The sequence below is a fragment of the Dermacentor silvarum genome, chromosome 1 (genome assembly GCF_013339745.2).
Source record: "Dermacentor silvarum isolate Dsil-2018 chromosome 1, BIME_Dsil_1.4, whole genome shotgun sequence".
Classification (NCBI taxonomy): Eukaryota; Metazoa; Arthropoda; class Arachnida; order Ixodida; family Ixodidae; genus Dermacentor; species Dermacentor silvarum.
In genome coordinates this window covers 11,857,729-11,878,317 of record NC_051154.1, presented here as the reverse complement: position 1 = coordinate 11,878,317, position 20,589 = coordinate 11,857,729, and the positions used below count along the sequence as shown (strand labels likewise).

At 44.5% G+C, this 20,589-nt stretch overlaps 1 protein-coding gene and 1 long non-coding RNA gene across 2 annotated transcripts; both read right to left on the bottom strand.

The window, feature by feature from the left end:
* Positions 1-90: 90 nt before the first annotated feature.
* On the bottom strand, positions 91-1,028 carry LOC119455856 (uncharacterized). Its single transcript, XR_007466212.1, has 3 exons — positions 971-1,028; positions 794-842; positions 91-190 (listed from the first exon to the last, which is right to left on the bottom strand). It is a non-coding gene; the product is annotated as an uncharacterized LOC119455856 (long non-coding RNA).
* A 5,364-nt stretch (positions 1,029-6,392) lies between these two features.
* On the bottom strand, positions 6,393-20,530 carry LOC125944415 (uncharacterized). Its single transcript, XM_049664872.1, has 2 exons — positions 19,962-20,530; positions 6,393-9,521 (listed from the first exon to the last, which is right to left on the bottom strand). Exons 1-2 carry the CDS (start codon positions 20,175-20,177, stop codon positions 7,299-7,301), a joined length of 2,439 nt encoding a protein of 812 aa, XP_049520829.1. The 5' UTR covers positions 20,178-20,530; the 3' UTR covers positions 6,393-7,298.
* Between the last annotated feature and the right edge of the window lie 59 nt (positions 20,531-20,589).

Genomic DNA, 20,589 nt, shown 5'->3' with positions numbered 1-20,589 from the left:
CACTTTTTTTTTTTTTTATCCAGCGGCCGTGCTCTTACATATGAGGCTTTTCATAACGAAAATATGCAGTGATTTTTACCAAAAAACTTGCCTGTCTGTAAGCACATTGTCGCAGCCGATGATTGTAAGCACCTTCAGCGTATTGGAACAAGCCTTCAGGAGCTTCTCCAAACCGTGCTCAAGGTGAGCCCTGCAGAATGGAAGCAACTTGGAAAGCTGTGAAGACATTACTAGCATTATACTCATTTCTCTATTTCCGCGTCGAGGTTTGGTTATCATCTTTACGTTTACATTGAGAGGTCTGGCTCTGCTATATCCTCATAAGACTCAAATAAAACTCGGGGACATCATCGCTTTTCAAGTCGATTCTCATTAACGAGTGGCACGTTGCAAACATGAAAATCACACTTTTTTTTAAATACCCAACCTGGTTAGATTCTGAAGGCAGCATCCCCATGTAAAACGTAGTTCGCTGTTAAAGTGAACACATGGGTGTAGAACACGAGCACAACGACCTAGACCAAAGTGGTGTGAATTTTCTCGAAAGTTGACGGCAAGAATATGATTAAACATCACACACTTCTGCATGACTTTGACGCAATATGCATGTATCAATATCAAGAATGAATATTTTACGTATTCGTTTCCGATTTAGTTTTGAAAACGATTGAAGGAATGTGCATTATAATGTACCAGAAGTCTCACGGGGATATAATGACTAACGAACCATATCAGGCACCATTCGCGCGTACTGCGTGCGTGCGTATTGTTGCACTGAAAGCTCGATGCGCACCTAGCGTCGGTTGGCGCTTGCTTGAGATCCCCCAAAGCCGCTTTGAGGGCTGTAAAAAGAGAACAGAAAGATGAGGCTGCGTGTGCGCAGTATCCCTGGCTGCGATACCACGGACAAATTGAAGCGGATGTAAATATTTTGACTATAGGTATATCAGAAAAAAAAATGAAGAGATACCTTCAAGCGATATGCTCTGCACGGCTGAGCACCATCTTGCCATTTCGCTGAAAATCTGAAACGAGAAGCGCGGCGCGATAGCGTATAAAACTTACCTCGTGTGCGTGAACGAAGAAAAAAGAGAGAGAGAGAGAGAGAGAGAGAGAAAACGAACTCGCAACTATGTGAACAGTTTTTTCTTTTTTTGCCGCTTTGAAGTACGTTTTCATCACATTGCGTATGCGTTCCAGAAAGACAAAAAAGAGGTTTCGATATTCTAGGCGACTATGCGGAGCAGTGTCATAAAATTTATACTATTCGCCGAAAAAAAAAAAAACTGACCTGGCATCTGTGTGTACAAAACATCGCCTGTGGCTTTGTATAACGCAGTGTCGCCATGCAGAACCGAAAATATTGCAGCCCCTGCAAAAAATACTACGAAAAAGAGCATAATTTCGCCCCGAGGCTCGTTTTTGGGAAAATTTGTGCCAACAAGATCATTTACTCGGCGCTGGATGCATCACTCTTGGCCTAAACGAAACTGTTCTAAAGCACCCATATGGAGCGATAGAACAGAAATAATAAAATGCAAGGATATTAATTAGAGAAAATCCCATGTGCTACCCCTGCGCGAGGAGACCGGAATGTCACAGCTGTCATCGCGGATGTCATGCTGAACTTTTTTTTTTTTTGATGCCACTATTTGGGTTGCTGACAGCCGTGACGTGCTAAAACATTGCTGTCTTAAGGATCCGCCTGTCGGACGTTCAGTATCAGCCCTCCACTGAGGCGTGCCTCATAATCAGAACTGGTTTTGGCACGTAAAACCCCAGAAAGAAGAAGAAATGGCTCTGATGGGTACCTGAAAAGATGAAATTATATATGTATTTACCTGGGTGGAGACGATTGCATGCTTGAGTTTAATGTGAAGCCAGTGCTGGGGTCTCTCAATGATGCGTTTCCAAGCCCGGCACACCCGACGGCAAACCAGCAGGTCCTCGGTAGACAGATATTTGATGATTGATTCCAATACCTTTTCTATATTACAAAATAATGCAGCTGGCATGAGCTGACACTGTAAATGCTTGAACATCACATTTAAAAACATTGTTTACTGCTTCATAACCTGCGCAGCACCCACAACGACAAACACTGGCGAATAAGGAGAAAATGGGCAAAAAGTCCACTCGTCTTTGAAGGCACTGCAGCTTAATCGTAAATTATGACCAAGTCGCCCAGTTTTCAGCCCTATTCATCAGATCTTTACTGCTACCAGACTAATACGCGTGCCTTTGCGAGTATCGATGAACTAGTATGTGGCGAGTGAATAATACGTGAACCTTCGACGGTTAGTTGTCTCTGCGCAAATAAGCGTAGCTAAGCACTACTTTAATAATAAAGGCTATTAAGTGTTATTGGTAAAAATATAAAATTATAATTGTGGTTTTGTTCACCGGAGGCACGTTATAACCACAGTCATACAATCACATTGTTGTAAGTGATAACACTTTATAATAATATGACAGTATCATTATGATTGTTGTTCTCTTCATATGCGGCGCGCATGCAACCATGACCCTCTGGAAACACCTGCTTGATATTTGCTTAGGGAGCCATGTTGCAAAAGCGACATGGAAACGATGGGTTGAGGGAATTGCACATCACCCCGCCATTTTTCATACGGTGTCATTTTGTCCTTCCCACACACTTCTTACCTATACGGCGCGTGTATCTTGGAGGTCTACACGGAGGTTTTGACTGCACCGTTACCGGACCGTCAAATGCAAACGTCACCCGGTGCTTTCCTGCACGTCGTGTCGGACGTGGATTAGTCTGCACGGCTCGAGTGACGGCCTTTGATTTGACATGGTAGCTGACACCATCAGCCGTGTTCCCAGCGGCTGAGTAGGCGTCTTTGGGGATTGTGAATGGCCCGGAGCTCTGGTAGGAAGCGGCTTCGGTGGCTTGGTCGATGGCTCTGTCTTTTTTCCGACAGCTAACGTCGCGAGCATACACCACGGTGTTGTCCGGAGACAGTTCCTCTTTGAAAATTGTGCGGGGCCAAAATTCTTCATAAACGGCTGCTGGAGGCGGCCCTTCTCTGCAGTGAAAACGCGGCCCTGCAGCGTCGTGATCCAACGTCATTCTAGCTTCGGTGCGGTGAAAGAATTCGTCGATCTTGGCACGCAGCTTGGCCTGTTCACGTACGTAGGCGTCTCGTTTTCTCACCAGGTTGTAGTTGGGAATGTTCTGAAAGGCGGAATAATCAGAGTGAGAGGGGGGGGGTACTGGCTCCGTTCCCAGCCATCCCTCGAAACTGCGTCTTCGCTGCATCAACTACTACAGCGCAGTGAAGACGTCGTACGGCACCGAGATGGTGACCCAAACTCTGACTTATTTTTTGTTTTCACTTGTGACGAAGCTATTTCCGACTGGCTTGTTTGAAATAAATTTGGTTATGTACGACCATACAATTTTACTTTTAATGGGGTCACCTCACTGCGAAATTTATGGCTGAATACACGGTACAAATGAAAACATTTGCCCCTTCCTTACGCGTTCTTTTATCGTGCATTTCGTTTTCGTCGGGTACTGAAGTATCTAAAATAAGTCAATAAATTATTTCCCATAGAAGCAATTAAATCAATTGTGAAGTAAGCATGCATTTCTAGAAAGAAAATATAGCGACAGGAGCAACATTGTACTTTTTCTTCGATTATAAATACAGAAAATACAGAAAATCCCGCAAAAGTGCTTTGTATTGTTGCACAAATGAAGCACTTATTACACAGCAGACTATCTGCACGGTACATTTACAAAAGCAATTGCGAGGCTGAGTAATATATATAAGAGCTCCCCCAGGGGCCAGTTCGTCGTCGTCTTCTTCGGAACTATAGAGCACTATATCAAAGCAATAAATAGTTCAGTAGTTTTCTATGAGACAAGATCTTTTTTATAAAAACACTACAAGAATAAGTTTTCCGAAGCAATTTTATACGCTTATATGTGCTGTGAAATTTGCTTTTTCTTTTTATTTATTTTTAAGGCTCAATCGTTGGGCGTTTCGGAACGAGCGAGGTGCACAAGACAAAGCGTTTTGGGGCAAGCTCTACGACAGAACAGAAACGCTGGCTCACATCGCTTTCGCCGCGTGGCTGCGGAGTCGGCGGGCCATCCCGACAAAAGCCATGCCACCACTGCACGTGATGCAGCAGTGACCGGAAGCTCTTGCTGGTCTTCTGACAGATCGGACAGCGGTACTCCGTCGGCGCCATGCCACGCTCCGGCTGCCAGTCTACAACACTCGGTGTTGCCATGGTTACGCGCCCCCACTGCCTCGCGCGCGCGATCTTCGAAGCTACGCGCGAGCCCGTTTTATTAACGACGCCGCAATAGAATTCGGAATGAACGAAAATGCCCAAGAAACGGCAGGAGTATAGCTAAATCATATACACTATCATTTGTTCGGACAAAAAGAAGGTAACAGGAAGACGCTGTCAGCGAAACTAGAAATAACTACAGTACAAGGGTGCACAGTCAAGGTCAGCGGCTTGTGTATGTATACTAGATTTCGAGACCCGAAAATTAATATAGCAGTGCTTTGCAGGAGAACGCAAGTTACACTATGGGCAGATGGCATTTGGGAAAGGTGTGGCGTAACTATAAAGTAAATCGTAGTACTTCATTATTCGGGCGTCGTTGCTAGCAGTGCTCATTCATTTCACGTGAAAGCGTGAAGTAAAAGGAAAAGCCATTGTTTTCACAGTTATTCGCGCTATCCGCGACACCATGCTACCATTACATACACAGTGTTAATGAACAATCGGTACAGGACGATAAGAAAGGATGACCATCAAGCTCTCAATAAAGCGCACGACATATTTCAGTCGCTACCAGGGCATGCCGGTACTGACATCGTCGACAAGGCTGGCCGGTACTACTGTAAAACGACCCGAACGGTTCCGATCTCCCGATTCAGGACCAACGCAGCAAGAAAAATATCTTCTGGCCCGAACCATGACGCACACTTATTGGTCGTCTCCTAGTCTCTCGAAGTATCCACGTAAACTGGATCCTTCTTAAGCTCCAACTGCCATCACGCTTTCCCGCTTCGATGCGACATTGTTATTGTTATGCCACCTCTGAATCGGAGTGGCATTCACAAAAGCTTACGCGTTCCGCATTGGAATGGGCGACTTTTGCGGCACTGAGGAGACTATTGAACATCTGCTGTGCCTTTGTTGCCATTACGAGCGCCCTTCTCTCTGGACAGCAATAAGCGGGCTAGACTCAAAACGGTTTTCCAAAGCGAACATCCCTGGACCATGGTCGTGCGCTTTGCTGGCGCATAAAGCAACAAAGCTGTTGTTCAAGCACCTAAAATTGACAGGTCTCCAACCGTTTACAGACTTGGTTTACAGACATCTTCAAGTTTGCCCGCAACTAGTTCTTTTCTCTCTCTCTTCCCGTCTCTTTTTCCTTTCCCCCAATGCAGGACAGCAAACCGGATGTGCGACTGGTTAGCCTCCCTGCTTCTCGCAATCTCTCTGAAACGCAGTGTTTTCAGCTAACGAAATGTTTACATTACTTCAAACAATTGATCCATTTGTGTTCAAGACTCTCCACAATGTTTACAAATTTTCTTTTTACATAAAGAGCAAGAATGAGCTGTAACGCTGCGAAACACTGGGATAAACTGGCCAAGGTGGAGTGACGCAAAGCTGACACCAAAGCATGAGCCAAAGTCGCCAGAGAACAGAAGCCTTTTAGCAAATATGCTGTGACAGCGCTTGTTTTTATCCGAAAGCTCCTCCTGAACATGCTAATGGAGCAGGGTGATTGCGCAAGAACAGCATTATGCTTGACTGCCTTGTTACGGCGTCACCGTAAATATAACTCACGTAGAAGCATAAACGGAGGCTCTCAAGATACAAGTGCATCAGGCAAGACTTTTCGACTGCAGTTATCTAAAAGTGAATGTACCACAGTCCACTCCTCACAATCATCACACAATAAAGATCATATTTATCGATCATCCACATCACTAAGAACAACTTTTTATTGCGTTGGCGCTATAAAAAAATAAACCACATATAAAAATATAATACTCTTTGTAAATTGAATGAAATATCCTCATGCAGCGTTTGAAACAGCCGGTTTGTAACCATGGGACCTCCTTCTGCATATTCAGTTGAATTGTATTCCCTTATTGTTGTATTAATTAGGATTGATTGATTGATTGATTTGAGAACCTCGGAGCCCATCTGGGGAAACATAAAATACATTCGTCTGAGCACATGATCCCGATATGGGCTGAGGTCTTGACGAAAACGCCAATCCGGGCTATAGATGGTCTTGCATGAGGGGAACCACAGCGCGTGATACGTATGAGGGAGAGAGAAACGCACAAATAAGACATGCAGAGTGGTTATAATTATTATTTTCAACTTATTTATTAACACTAAAGAGATATGTATAAATATCCCACAGCGATGAAAAAGCAAGTTCGACAAACTTGCGCATGCACAGACAGGTTTTCGCAACCTATGGGCGCTTCGCGATTTGGAGAGTGTGATGCCAAGCTCTGGCTGTCACAGAACCACACATTTTGAATGTTTATTGGATTGAATATAGCCTAATACATTTCATCTATTATTTACACTCTAAAATTAAGGTTTTGGCTCTGCGCTAATTACAACCATGCAGTTTTTTTTTTTCTTTACAGTGGGGCGTTTTGGCCGAAAACATATCCGTAGGACGAAATTTTTTTTTTTAAGGTTTACTCTTACGACACACTGGCCCATCCAAGATAGCGGAACTAGCGGCACACGCCTGCGCGAATCTACAAACCCTCTAGAACAACAGTTTTGGGATCGATCTAGTGGTAACGATAATCGGTTATAACAATCAGATTTCCGAGTTTTGTGAATGTGGTTTTGAGTATACCACAACCGTAATGAAATATTCGGGCGAGGTAAAACCAATTATATACAGCCTAAAACTCAATGGAAAGTTCCAATGCGAGGCTTTTGTGTGGCGCACAGATGCAGTCGTCACCACGTTTCAGATGGTTCATTCCCAGTAATGACAGTATTTCTTGGTGTTTTTAAATTAATCACTTTAATAGCAGCACCACAGCGTACCCTTTTATTTCCATACAGTAAGATATGGCATGATAATTAAAGACCGAACCAATGAACCATTTGACACTGATTATGTGCAAAAAATGTTTTTTTTTACCACAGGAAAGAAAAGTTACGTTTTCTCGAACAATGTATAGAGCTAATTAGGTAACGGTAAAAAAAATTACAGCTCATGTAGTACAAAACACACAGCAGAACTTGTACTATCACAGCTTTAAAGGAACGTCGGAAAGGTTGAGGTATTTGCCAATCTCACTGAGAAGAATATTTCTGAGTTCGTAGTGCTGGCTGTTATGATCATGACGCGGCGGGGAGCGACATGCGCGTTGCTTATTCAGACACTCCACCTTGAAAAGTTCGCTTTGGATCTTAGACAGTACTTCTGTGAGCTTCTCATTGATGACGTCATTGCTCAATTTCACCTGAGATCGTAAAATCGGCATCATTGAATCACACGATATTACTCGCTCCAGAGAATGCACAGCCCCTCTGCTAAGCCTCCCACCCAAAAGCAACCTGGCAGCAAGCGACGCCATCGTGCGGTTGACGCGGAGCGATTGCATGATAGCCGTGTCCCGTAACACGAGAACGCCGGGACCGTACAAGATGCTCAGCTCTGAGACGCTATGATTTTCGACCAATCCTATCGCAAGGTGCTTCTGGAGAATGTCAAGGTCTCCCGAATCGCCTTGCACAAGAATCAGTTCCATGATGCTCGAGTTGACGCGGAGCAGGTCTTCAAAGGCGAGTGGCACTGCGTCGTCAGCCCCACCGATCGCCCAGCCGATCAAGGTGAGGGACGTGATGGAGCGAGATTGTGCAAGACCTTGGAGTAAAACCAGTGAAGTGTCGGGAGTTGAGGGAAAGTCGAGCTCGACATTCTCTAGAATCAGACTGTCACTGAAAAGTTTGGCTAGGGACTCGGCGCCCGTGTCACATATTTCTTCATTGCTATCGATGGACAGGGTAGTCAGAGTATCCTTGAGGCAAGGAAGAGCCTGAAACACAACGTTCGCTTCCGGAGCGTATCTGCAAAAAAATTTAAAATTGCGAAATCGCATTCCATCGTTTCCTATGGCTTTCGCCAACAGCTTAGCTTGACAACCCTCGTAACGAACGGAAACCCTATGGCACAAAGAGTTCTTCATCATGAACCATAGCAAGTGCTCATACTCCGCATCAACGCCATCTGTATTCATAATGCCCAGTAGCTGTAGTGTCGAGTTGCGCGATAGACCCTCTAACATAACCAGCGCGCTGTGGCAAGGAATCACACAACCATCAAAGTGAAGTTCTTGCAGCGACCGATTCCCTGCAATTGCATCTGACATGGCCGCCGGAGCCGCATCTACCAAAGAAGGCACATTTATTCTAAGCGTGCGAAGCGCATGGCATTGCGTGATAATGGCTGCAAGGTCTTCCCAGTCGGGGTAACTTTCGTTGGCTACTGTGCATGGTGCGTCCAAGATAAGCTCGAGGCATTTAAGCGTTTCGCTAGTGGCCACTGCGAGCGCCAGTGGACTCAGAGCGGAAAGGAACGTCGAGCGCGAGGTGATCGTGAGTTCAGCGAGCGTTAGTTTCGTGGCCAGGGCATGCAAAGCTGCTTCCCAGATGCAGTCTACATTCAAGTGCAGTTTCGTGATGCGAGCTTCAAGCAGTCGAGCAACGGTGTTACTTGCGGTCGACGTTCGACGTTCTGTCAGTTCTACCTCTTCGAGTCGATCGTGATCTTTGATTATTGCGACAATCGAGTCCAGTGAGTGTGCCTCAACGTTCAGATTTATCAGGACTAGTCTACTGAGACTCCTGCTGCGGTCCAAGAGGGCTGCCAGGTCACTTGCGTCTGACTCAGAGAAAGAGAAATCAGCTAGCACGAGCTCGATTAGATGCTCCGAGGTGTCCCGGAACAAGCTGCGAATAGAGAGGCTCTCTACGTTATGCTCGACATTTCGGAGCTCGACCAACGTAATACGCTTACTTAGCTGAAAAAGCTTCCAGAACATTGCAGAGTGTTGCGACGTTACAACGCACGCGGTCATGCTCACGCCACGTACACATTGGTGCTGGCGCAGTAACCACAAGCACAAGGTGAGTGTCTGGATGTCTTCAGAAGTTCGAAGCTCTTCGGAAATGCTTCCCAGGGTGCGGCAGAAGAATGCGTTCTCGGGAAGCTCTATCAATTCGACGCCGCGATCGTTCAATAGCTGGTTCCACCGTTGCTGGTAGTTGAGTGCCCAACACCGAGTACGCTCGCCATCGCCGTTGCATGGGGCCGTAAGAGAAGGAAGGGCGTCGTTTCCACGGAACCGCTCATCGGCGAGTTGCAAGATCTGCAGAACACGCTCAGCAGACTCGAACACGCTGACGTCTGTTTCATGTAAAAGGTGGCTGAACTCCACCGAAGCAACGTTGGTAGTTTGGCTCTGTACCTGAATCGAGAACAACAAAAAAATCATAATTTGCATTGTTGGTGTGATTTGCTTTTATTCGGGTTGCGCAGATGTCACTTGAATATGACTGTTAAGCACATACTTCCGGCTCTAACATTCAAAACATACTATAGCACACGTACAAGCGTATATAATAATATAATCCCGATTTTTCTTTTTTTCTATTGAAGTGCCCGGTATGAGAGCATGAAGTTCCGGCAGGGGTCTCATGGTTGATCGTTAACTAAAAGCAAGCAGAATGAACAGGCAAAATGTAAAATTAACGAATCAGAAGAAACAAAACATATGCAAACGCGGAAATTAAACCCAGTTAGACTCGAAAAAGCTACGCCTGGGCAGTGCTTATAGTACAGCTAAAGAGGTGGGTTCATCCACATTGTAAGGTCGTGAGGTGCTTCTTAATAATTCATGCAGCATTCAAAACTATGACCGGCTGTTGTTCGGTGCTCCCACTCGGGACGTGTGTCTACCAGAGCTTCTAGAGCGCCCGAACTGTGCAGAACAGACAAATCAACTAATGCCAGTCATAGGCAGTTTACCAATTATGTGCCACTAAAAATGGTGACGGGCAATTTGCTTATCAGGGCCTGACCCCGATCCCATCACTTTGCTTGCTGTGAGAAGGCGTCTGTTAAGACAAGGATCATGCAGAACCCACTGTTGGTAATATTGAGGGCATTCTGTGATAATATGCTCTATTTAAGCGCTGAGGTGGTCACAGAAACTAGAACCTCGAGAAGTTACGTCTAAACGTAGATAATTGAAGAACATGTCGAACGTGCGGTCAATCTTTTGGCTCGGTGAGAACCATAAAGGAATGGGTCAACTCTGTACAATCGAGCCACTACGGAATTGTCGCCAACGACAGCGCAGATTAAGCTGCTCGCTCGGCTATCAGCGAGTACCTACACCGCTCTCAAGAACGGACGCTGCGGGGCAACTTTAATCACTTGCTCGCCACACACTTCAAAGATGGAATGCACCATGTTTCAGCAACTCACGCTTGCACTCTCTCGACCCTAACTTGAGACTTCACCTGCCACCTGGACTCTCCCGTCGCGAAGCAACTTTACTGTGTCGCGTGTGGTTGGGCGTAGCATTTACAAATTGCTATTAATTCCTAACAGGAATGGCTAACAGTGCGGCATGCAATTTGTGTGGGTGCGATGAGACTCTAGAGCACCTTCTGTGTCATTGCCCATCCTTTGACGCTTAACGACGGGCTCTACAAGCTCAACTCAGCATATTAGATAGCAGAGTGCTCTCAGAGGAAAAGATCCTGGTACCATGGCCTACGCATTCTTGCATGCGAAAGGCCACAAAAGTTCTGCACTTCTTGAAGGCGACTGGACTGTATGAGTGCTTGTGACAGTGGACCTTCCTCTGCGACTGACTCTGAATGACTGACTCTTAATTTTTTTCTCGCTCCTTATCTATTCTTCCCCTTTCCCTCTCCCCAAGCGTAGGGTAGCCAACCGGGCACGTCCTTGGTTAACCTGCCTACCTTTCCCTTCTCGTTTCTCTCTCTGTACAGGAGTGAAGACTTTGCCTGTTCACCAAACCACATGTCCTTGCAGAGTTCGTGACGCAGGACGTGTAGTACATTCTTGGCGGCGGCTGAGGTGAATGCAACGGGGATCACAGTAGCTATTCGTCCGCTGCAGTAAATCTGTCTGCCACCTCATTTCTTGCGATACCCAGGTAGCTAGGTAGCAAAGGCGGGCAAACGACCTCAAAATCTTTGACCTCACCTCAACTTCTAATTAGATTAGTGCGCTTGTGAGACCTCACCTCAACTTTAAGCAGCCTCCATCGATCTCACCTCAACCTCATAAGTGAGATCGAATGCTCAACCTCAAAATTTCTTGAGCGGGTGGTTGCGTATTCAATGTCAAATATGTTATCCGTACATAAACTTAAGTAAACATGTTCTGGTGCCTCTGATACAAGCGGCTCAGTCACAATACGGCAAATAAAATGCATTACATTATTTCATGTATTATTGAAGTGGGCGGTAAGGCGCCATAGCAAACAGCAGGTAAGCTGTCCTAAATAGCAAAGGACCTAATAAAGAAACTGCAAAGCATGGAAGTGTAACTTTAGAAATCAGATAGAATTCGCTCAACTTTCAAAGCTGATAAGCAAGAAGAAAGTTAGTGATATTAGAAATTATAACGTCGGAAAATTGAGGAAGCAGTAAAGAACGGCCGCAGCGTGAAATCAAAAGAAAACTCGGCACAGGATAGGGCAAGATGTATGCAGTTAAGGGTAAGCAGGGTAATGTCATCAGCAATTTCTATGGCGTTGTAAAAGCAGCATAATTCTATGCTGACCTGTAGAGTACCCAAAGCAACCATGCAATCTTCATCCGAAGCAGTGATGAACCGGATACAGAGGCTCCTTATATAACCAGCGATGAAGTTAGAAGGGCCTTGCAAGATATGTCGCGGGGAAAATCGGCAGGAGAAGATGAAATAACAGTCGCTTTAATCAACGAGGGAGGAGATATGCTTGAAAAGCTTGAGGCTCTTTATACGCAATGTCTCACGACTTCAGGTGTACCACAGAGCTGGAAGAATGCTAACTATATGCTAATCCATAAGATGGGAAACGTTAAAGATTTCAAGAATTATAGGCCCATTAGCCTGCTTTCAGTGGTGAATGAAATATTCACCAAGGTAATTTCCCATAGAACAGTCAACCAAGAGAACAAGCTGGCTTCTGGAAGGGATAAACTACAATGGATTGCATCTATGCCATCAATGAGGTAATTGAGAAATTTGTGGAGTACAATCAACCTCTCTATATGGCTTTCATACATTATGAAAATACACTTGATTCAGTAGAGATACCAGCAGTCATGTAGGAATTGCGCATTCTTTATTCACAAGTCCGGTGACATGTGCGTCGCGAGGCCATTTGGGATGCTGCATAAACTACAAATTGATTATTTAGCCACTAATACTTAAGATTTTACACGTGTTTGTGCCATGGTATATATTTGTGTTTCTGAAAATAAACTACAGTTGCTAGTCTGCGCTTGTATCGTGTTTATTTCTCGTCCCTTGTTGTTTAGCGCCATTTTTGGTCAGTATGCATGTGTTAGATGTACGCCAATTTGTGTCAAGAAACACCAGACATATTTACGTACAAGTAAGCAATTAGCAAAATATAACGAAATAGTACAAATGAGTATTGCCAGATTTCTGATGACACGTATGTATGAGACAGTGCTTTGGAGCACACGTTCTATTTACATGCAAACAGATAGGTTTTTTTTAACACATGGGCAAATGTCTTCCTAAATTTTAATAGGTTGATATATATAATCTTTCGTTGCGGAGTTATGGAGTTGGAAACACGATAGTCGAGCAAATGTTCTAAAAATGTGAAGGGCTAAATAAATATCTGGGGCCCAATTCACGAATCTTTTCGTTCGTAAGTGCCCTCTACAACTGATCGGCCGCCGTTGCTGATACGCCCAGCGCCCAGATTGGCTAGACTTTACTCTTATGAATGGTTCAAGCGTAATACTTTTTAGTGAATATGGGCCTTGCTTCCTATAGCCGCTAGATTTTAACTTTTTCTCTTAAATACAATAAACCTCATGAAAATCGGTATAGAATAGCGCAGGTTCTACGTTTCCCCCGAAATCATCTCACTCAGTTCTACATAATTGAAGATATTATTCATTATTTCCACAGCCACGCGGTTACTTTCGAAGAGTAGCTGCACCACACTATCATATTTCGCTATCATCAATCATGCGTTAAACTTTTTCCTGCAAAGAATCTCGATCTCTTTTCAATGTAAGAATTCAATGTTAATTTTGTTTAACATTATGGAACTAATTTTTTAGAATGCACATTTGCATGACATGGAACCATACGCAATACGCCCATTTGTCAGTGTAAGAATTAAAACAGTCTATTGATCGCAAAAGATACGCACGAAAACTTATTAAGGCAGCCGTGGTGCGTCCCCTTGGCTGTCCTTGTCTCTTTAGCGCTCCAGTTCAAAAGCCCAAAATTCTCATTGTTTTAGTTTCGAAATAAGACATGGTTTCTAAAAAAGCATATTTAAGAGAATACAAAAAGTATTCGGCCAAAGTTATCGCCTGTTTTTGTTACACGGTAGCACCTGTTTGCATCGTTGGACAAATCTTGCCCGTGAACTATGCGCGTTACCCAAGACCGACGGAAAGAAAGAACACTGCATCAAAAGTCGGGTGTTCATCGTGTTCCTTGTTATTGAGACTGACGCCGAACCGATTAACGTGCAGGGGCTGAGCGGAGTTCGTGACGTGCCGCTCTTATCGTTAGTGGCATAATGGAATTTCAGAAGTTCATTTTCCTAGACATGTCAGAATGCATTGTGGCACATCACTATTACGTACTTTCGTCTATGTTTCTTTCCAACTTTGTCACGACTTTTTGCCCACCATTCTGCTGTGTGCTCTAGAAATTTGATAACTGCCGAAGACCTGTGAACGAGCGGTCGGCGGTACGCATTAAATCGAGGTGCTCCGCTAGAGTTTGGTCAGTTATCTGGTATTCAAACACTGATTGCAGTGACCTATAATATACTCCCATAAAACTGCATCGTTATGCGAAAAACAGATAATTTCCATATTGTACGTGAAAGAATATCAAGTAAACATGGGACCTGGCACTCAACCACACAATGTTATCACGATTTTTTTTTTTTTTTTTTAGTTTTCATAGCACGTTCAGCGTACATCATGCCTGACCATTTAACACTGCTGATCGGTCACTTACCTCTCTAGCATCACATTTTGCTGCTAATGCCACATTTTGCTACATTGCTAAAAGAACACAGCATCAAAGCAACTATACTAATCTCTTGGAAACGACATCAAATCCCTTCGACGAGCTGGGAGACATCTCATACATCTTATCTAACGGTTAGGTTGATTAGGACTGCGGGCGAGAATCTGACCTAAGAGAGCACTGCCACACTTTGTGCAATGGACCGCTAAGTTGGAGTAAGATCAGAGCATACTTGTTCTCTTTTAATCTCAGAGTAACGCATCTGCCGCTCGGACCGGCGTACATTTTCCCACAAAATAACGGCAGCTGGTATACAACAACAACTGAGCATGGGAGAAATGAATGCGCATCGCTGACGCCACATCCGCTCACCTCACTATCCTCAGCTCATAGATTGATTCTAATAAGATAATAAAGCCTAGACAACTTAACCGGTGAAAGAAAACACTGCGTCAACACTAATTGTTTACAATATTCATCAAATTACGCGACAACTTGTGTATGCATGGAATGAACAATCGGCTTCCTTTCATGGCGACGCTCTTGTACTTTTTCAGCCAAAGGGGTCACCGACCTGCGGAATGTTTCAAAGGAAGTACAAATCGCGGTGTGCACGGTGCCAGAGGTTGAAAGGCAGGGTTATAAAATTGAAAGGGCAGTTCTAGCAGTAAACAGGGAAATTTGGACTCTAGCTAAAGCAATGAATTTTACGGTCATTGACATCAACCGAGAAGTGCACCGAGCAGGCCGCGAAGGCGCTTTTGTGTGTGACGGGATACATTTTAGTGAAAGTGTAGCAACACCGGTCGGACGTCGATTCGCGGCACGAGCTTTAGCTTTTTTAGGCGGGCCCCAGGCAATCAGGAAGCAGGATTGAGTATTGAACATAGCGAAACACCAGTAAAGGGCAGAATTAGGCGACCAGGAGTCAGGAAAAGATGCAGAAAGGATAAGAATAGAGAAGGTAAAATTTGCTACATTAACATGCAGGGTGGTCGCAAGCAGGAAAAATGGCTGGAAATTCAAACGCAACTGAATGATGAAGCGATTAGCGCGTACGCCTTGACCCAAACGCATCTACGAGATTTGGAGCAGCCGCCTGTTATTGACAACCTTGTATGGGAAGGGTGCAACAGAATGACCGGGTCAAGGAAAGGCGGAGGCGTAGGCGTACTAATTAGGCGAGGTCTGAAGTGGCGAAGGGTAAACGAGACATGTAAAGAGCATTTATGGATTAGTGGTACATGGCAAGGTAAAAAGACGTGGCTGGGAGTAGCTTACCTATGGACAGGTAGTGATAGCAGAGAAAAAATAAGGAATTGGTCGATTGCATTAGAAGCGATGAGTTCAGTAACTCGGGCCAGGTGATATTAGTGGGAGATATGAACGCGCACATGGACGATTTAGACGGATATACTGATTACAACGGCTCTCTAGTGCTGGATTTGTGTGATGAACAGAACCTTATAGTAGTTAACAGGGAGAATAAGTGTCATGGACAGGTAACGTGGCAATGCGGAAACAGGCAGTCATGTATTGACTACGCCTTAGTCTCAAAAATGGTCTACGAACAACTAGACCAAATGATAATAGACGAAAATGGAAAAAATAGCCTGGGAAGCGATCATAGACGTTTAGCATTAAAGTTTGGGCGAGATACCAGCGCAGAACATGAACCAATAGCCTCAGAGTTTTTAAAAATGAATGACGAGCAAATAACAGATCGAAAACAACATAGAGAAGAAAATTGAGGCTTTTCCTACAGCAGTCTGGGAATATAAGGAACTGGTGGAGGTTATGCAGCATGAAATAAGGCGGAAACGGCAAAACAATTGTTGGATCGGAAAGAGGAAACCACGTAAGTGGTGGAACAAGGAAATTAAACAAGCTATAGAAGAGCGTAAAGAGGCATCTAGGGTTCATCGAGAAGCCAAAAAGTTGGGATTACAAGAAGAAGAGGTGCTCCTTAGATGGAATACATACCGAGAAAAGAAAAGGGTTGCGAGTGAGCTCGTGCAAGAGAAAATTAAATGCGCAAGTGAACGTTGGGTGCATAACATTCACAAAAGAGACAAAGGCGCCCCAAAAAGATTCTGGAACCATATAAAAGCACTCGGAGCTCCAACTAGAAACTCGCAAACGGCTATAAGGGATGAAGACGGTAACATCTATGAAGGCGATGATGCGCTGCGGTACATCACAGACGTTATCAGGCATAACTTCGGCACGAGAAAAAGCGTAGTTCAGACAACAGATCCAGCAACAACAGAGAGGCCTGAGAGATCAAAATTTTGCATAGAAAGCTTTTATTGGAAAAAGGCAGCAGAAAATGTCCCTAACAACACGGCAGCAGGACCCGATGAAATCCCAATACAGCTAATCAAAAACCTCGGTCCAAAAAGCAAGGCACTGCTGACTAATGCCATAGAGCAAGTTATTAGAACAAAGAATACTCCCGTTGGATGGCGTGAAAGCAAGATGAATCTCATCTACAAAGGCAAAGGAGATAAGGATAAGACGAGCTCGTACAGGCCAGTTACAGTAACGTCGGTGATATATAGAATGACAACGCAAGCCATAAAATTAGAACTGTCGCAGTGGGTGGAGGAAAACGGTGTATTGGGGGAACTACAGAATGGGTTCAGGCCAGGCAGACGCTTAGAAGACAATATGTTTGTACTAACTCAGTGCATAGAGATTTCAGTAGCTCAGAAAAGACCTTTATGGATAGCATTTCTAGATATTAAAGGAGCTTATGACAACGTAGACAGGGAATTGTTGTGGGATATTCTTCAATACGAAGGCATAGAAGACGATTTCGCGGAGCTGCTGAGGGATATATATCGAGACAACCAAGTACAAGTGGCATGGGAAGGCCGAAAAGGAAATGAAATGGTGGGAATTCACCAAGGATTGAAGCAAGGATGCCCTCTGTCACCATTGTTGTTCACGCTTTACGTCAAGGGCATAGAAAGACGACTGGAAAACAGCGAATTAGGTTTTGATTTATCCTACATGCGTAATGGACAAATGGTGCAACAGAAGGTCCCTGGACTGATGTACGCAGACGACATTGTGCTACTAGCGGACAATAAAAAAGATTTACAGATACTTGCGAATATCTGTGGGAACGCAGCGACAAATCTAGGCCTTAAGTTTAGCACAGAGAAATCAGGGATTATGATCTTTAATGAACACACGAGTAACTTCGTGGTGTCAATTCAACAGCAAGTAATACCCATAGTGAAGCAATATAAGTACCTCGGCGTACACATAAACGAAGGAAAGAATTACTCAAGCAACCACCAAGATAATCTGAAAATAAAGGGGAAGCGGAATGCAGCAATAATGAAACACAGAGCACTGTGGGGCCACAATAAGTATGAGGTGGTGCGTGGAATCTGGAAAGGAGTAATGGTGCCAGCGCTAACATTCGCAAATGCCATTATATGCTTAAAATCGGATATATTGGCGGGTTTGGAAGTTAACCAAAGATCAGTAGGCCGGTTGGCTTTGGGAGCACACGGTAATACGACAAATGAGGCAGTGCATGGTTACATGGGTTGGGCCTCTTTTGAAGTCAGAGAAGCACAAAGCAAAATTAGTTTTGAAGAAAGGCTCAGGAACATGGATGAAAATAAATGGGCGGCTAAAGTGCACAAGTATCTCTACATGAAAAGCGTGGACACAGAATGGAGGAAGAGGTCAAGGAAGTTGGCAACCAAGTACAGGATAATCGAAACTGTAAATAGACAACCAGGGGTCATCAGAAAGAAAGTGAGAGAAATAGAGACCGTGAATTGGATGCAAAGAATGGAAATGAAAAGGACAATGGAGATTTACAAGAATGAGAAGAAAGAAATCAGAAGGGAAAATCTGTACGATAACACAAAGGGCAGTGCCTTGCTATTTGAGGCTCGAGCCGGTTGCCTAAGGACGAAAACATATCGGAACAAATATTGGGAACTAGATGAGACATGTGTATGCTGCAGTAAAGATCCAGAGACCACTCAGCACATCCTAATGGAATGCGACGGGATCCACCTAGCGAGAACCGTAGGTAACGTGCAACTCCCAGAAGCGCTTGGGTTTAAAGTGGAAGGAAACAAACAGATCAGCCGTAGAGATCAGCAAGAGACGATTAGAGTACTGGTGGAAAAAAAGCAGGGAAAAGATGGATACGACCTGATCTCTTAAAATCATAGGCAGCGGTACAAGGTAAATTTTTGAAAAAGAAAAATAATGAGAGGTATACAAAAATGCTAGATAAAGAACATGTATAGTATACCTGATTAAATCAAGCAGGCTAGGTGACTATCTGTCGCCGCCCCGTTTCAAAGGGGATGCCAATAAATCATCATCATCATCATCATCATCATGCATTTCCGTTTTACCCACCTCACGAGCTTGTCACATGCAGTAGTTATACACTATCTTGGGTAGCCCGCAGCAAATAGCCTAGATAATTGCTCCTGGAAGCTCATTGTCATGCCATGGTCGCATGATTTTGAGAGGATAGGGCGCAGGCAAGAAAAGATGATAACATTCTTTACGACCTTAGAATGGTTGGATCAAACAATAGCAAGGGCTTAATGAACAGATCATGGCTGGTAGCGCCAACACGCAGGTCTTGGTGCAAAATTTATAGCCAAATCTAGAAATCTCAAGTAGGCTGTCGTCAGAAATTTTTTTAATTGTGCAATGCAGCCCAAGGCCTTCCTCACGAAATAATTTTAGAATGTTAACTGCAGTCCTGTTGTAATCTGTAGCCTTATACAATATAACCAAATAATCGTTGCGCGTACTATATTGCCTATCTCGCCGTTATAAGACGCTTACATGCCGTGTGGTCGACGCTCGCAGGATATTAATAATTCGCGTAGCTGTGCACTGCCACGTCGGAATTAAACATGAACAATTAATCAAATTATGGGGTTTCACGTGCCAAACCACGATCCGATTATAAGGCACGCCGTAGTGGGGGACTCCGGATTATTTAACTATTTGGCAAGTAAAAGGTTAACGTGCACCTAAATATAAGTACATGGGATTATTGCAGTTCGCCCCCATGGAAATGCACCCGCCGCGACCATGATTGAACCCACGACCTCGAGCTCAGCAGCGCAACGCCAGTCAGCTAACTCAGCTAGCTCAGGCACAAATTTTTCGTCTCTGTAGCACGTACCCTCGATATGCGCAAGCCTTGACGCATGCATCATGATTTTAAGCATTTGAGTATGTCGCCACGATATTTTTTTAGCGTGTATAGCTTTCTACGCAGTAAAACTACAAGACCTTCCTGTCCTATCACCGTTTCCCTGTTCGGATAGGGCGTTTCTGTTTCCCACGAAGCGCTGGATAAGTCTCAGATGCTTAAACTGCGCGCTTTATCGCATGCTTCAGCACTAACTGCGTCAAGGCTTTAGGCCGTATATGAGCGACACAAAGAAAATTCGTGTGGAAAAAATTCAGTGCCCTTCGAAATCGTCGTCTAATCACCGTGCAAAATTATCCCAACGAGGATATCAAACAACGCTTAGCGAAGGCCGTCGCTATACAGCGGCCGTGCAATGCAGAGCGCAGTTTAATGATGTTATAAAATGAGCGACCAGAAAATTATTGCACTCACTTCGGAAGATGCCGTAGTTGGCGCAGGGTCCGGCATGGTAGTCCCCGAATTCGTTGCTGCACGGCTGCGCCACAGCCGGCACATGAGACAAGTCAGCAGCAGCGCTATCTTGAAAAGTGCGTACACCGCTTTCCGTGAACAAGGATTAGCGCGAAAGCACGTCGGAATTTCGAGACACTTGAAGCCGGCAGCTACCGTCACGTGAGAGTCATGCATGCAAAACGCACAACTGTAATAGTTTTCGACGACAACGGCGCTGCAGTGCAGAGCTGTTTTCAATCGAATAAGAAACACTGTCTTTGCAAACTTTGCGAACGTTATCTATGATGGATACCAAAGGATTGGAAACGCGCTCGCGCATGGTAGGTGCTAATTTCGCTTACGTATTCAATTGCAACTTCGGATGGGTGTGAAGGGCGACTAATGACGTAGCAGTGCAATGCCAAAGGGACTGAGCGTCTCATTCATGCTCAATGTGCAATTTCATAAAGAGCGGCAAAGCATTGACAAAATTTTGACTGCTTGTGTTCGCATGATTCCCGCCGTCAACGCGTTCAGCTATCTTTAACATTTGTCTCAGCGTTAAACAGAGGAGATAGCACTACACGAGCTGCTCGCGCATGCGTAC

Bases quoted from the DNA above. Each gene is read 5' to 3' on its own strand.
- LOC125944415 (XM_049664872.1), bottom strand. From the start codon at position 20,177: ATGCATGACTCTCACGTGACGGTAGCTGCCGGCTTCAAGTGTCTCGAA. The intron at 9,522-19,961 runs GTGAGTGCAATA...TTCTCGATTCAG, and splicing joins CAACTACGGCATCTTCCGAA to GTACAGAGCCAAACTACCAA.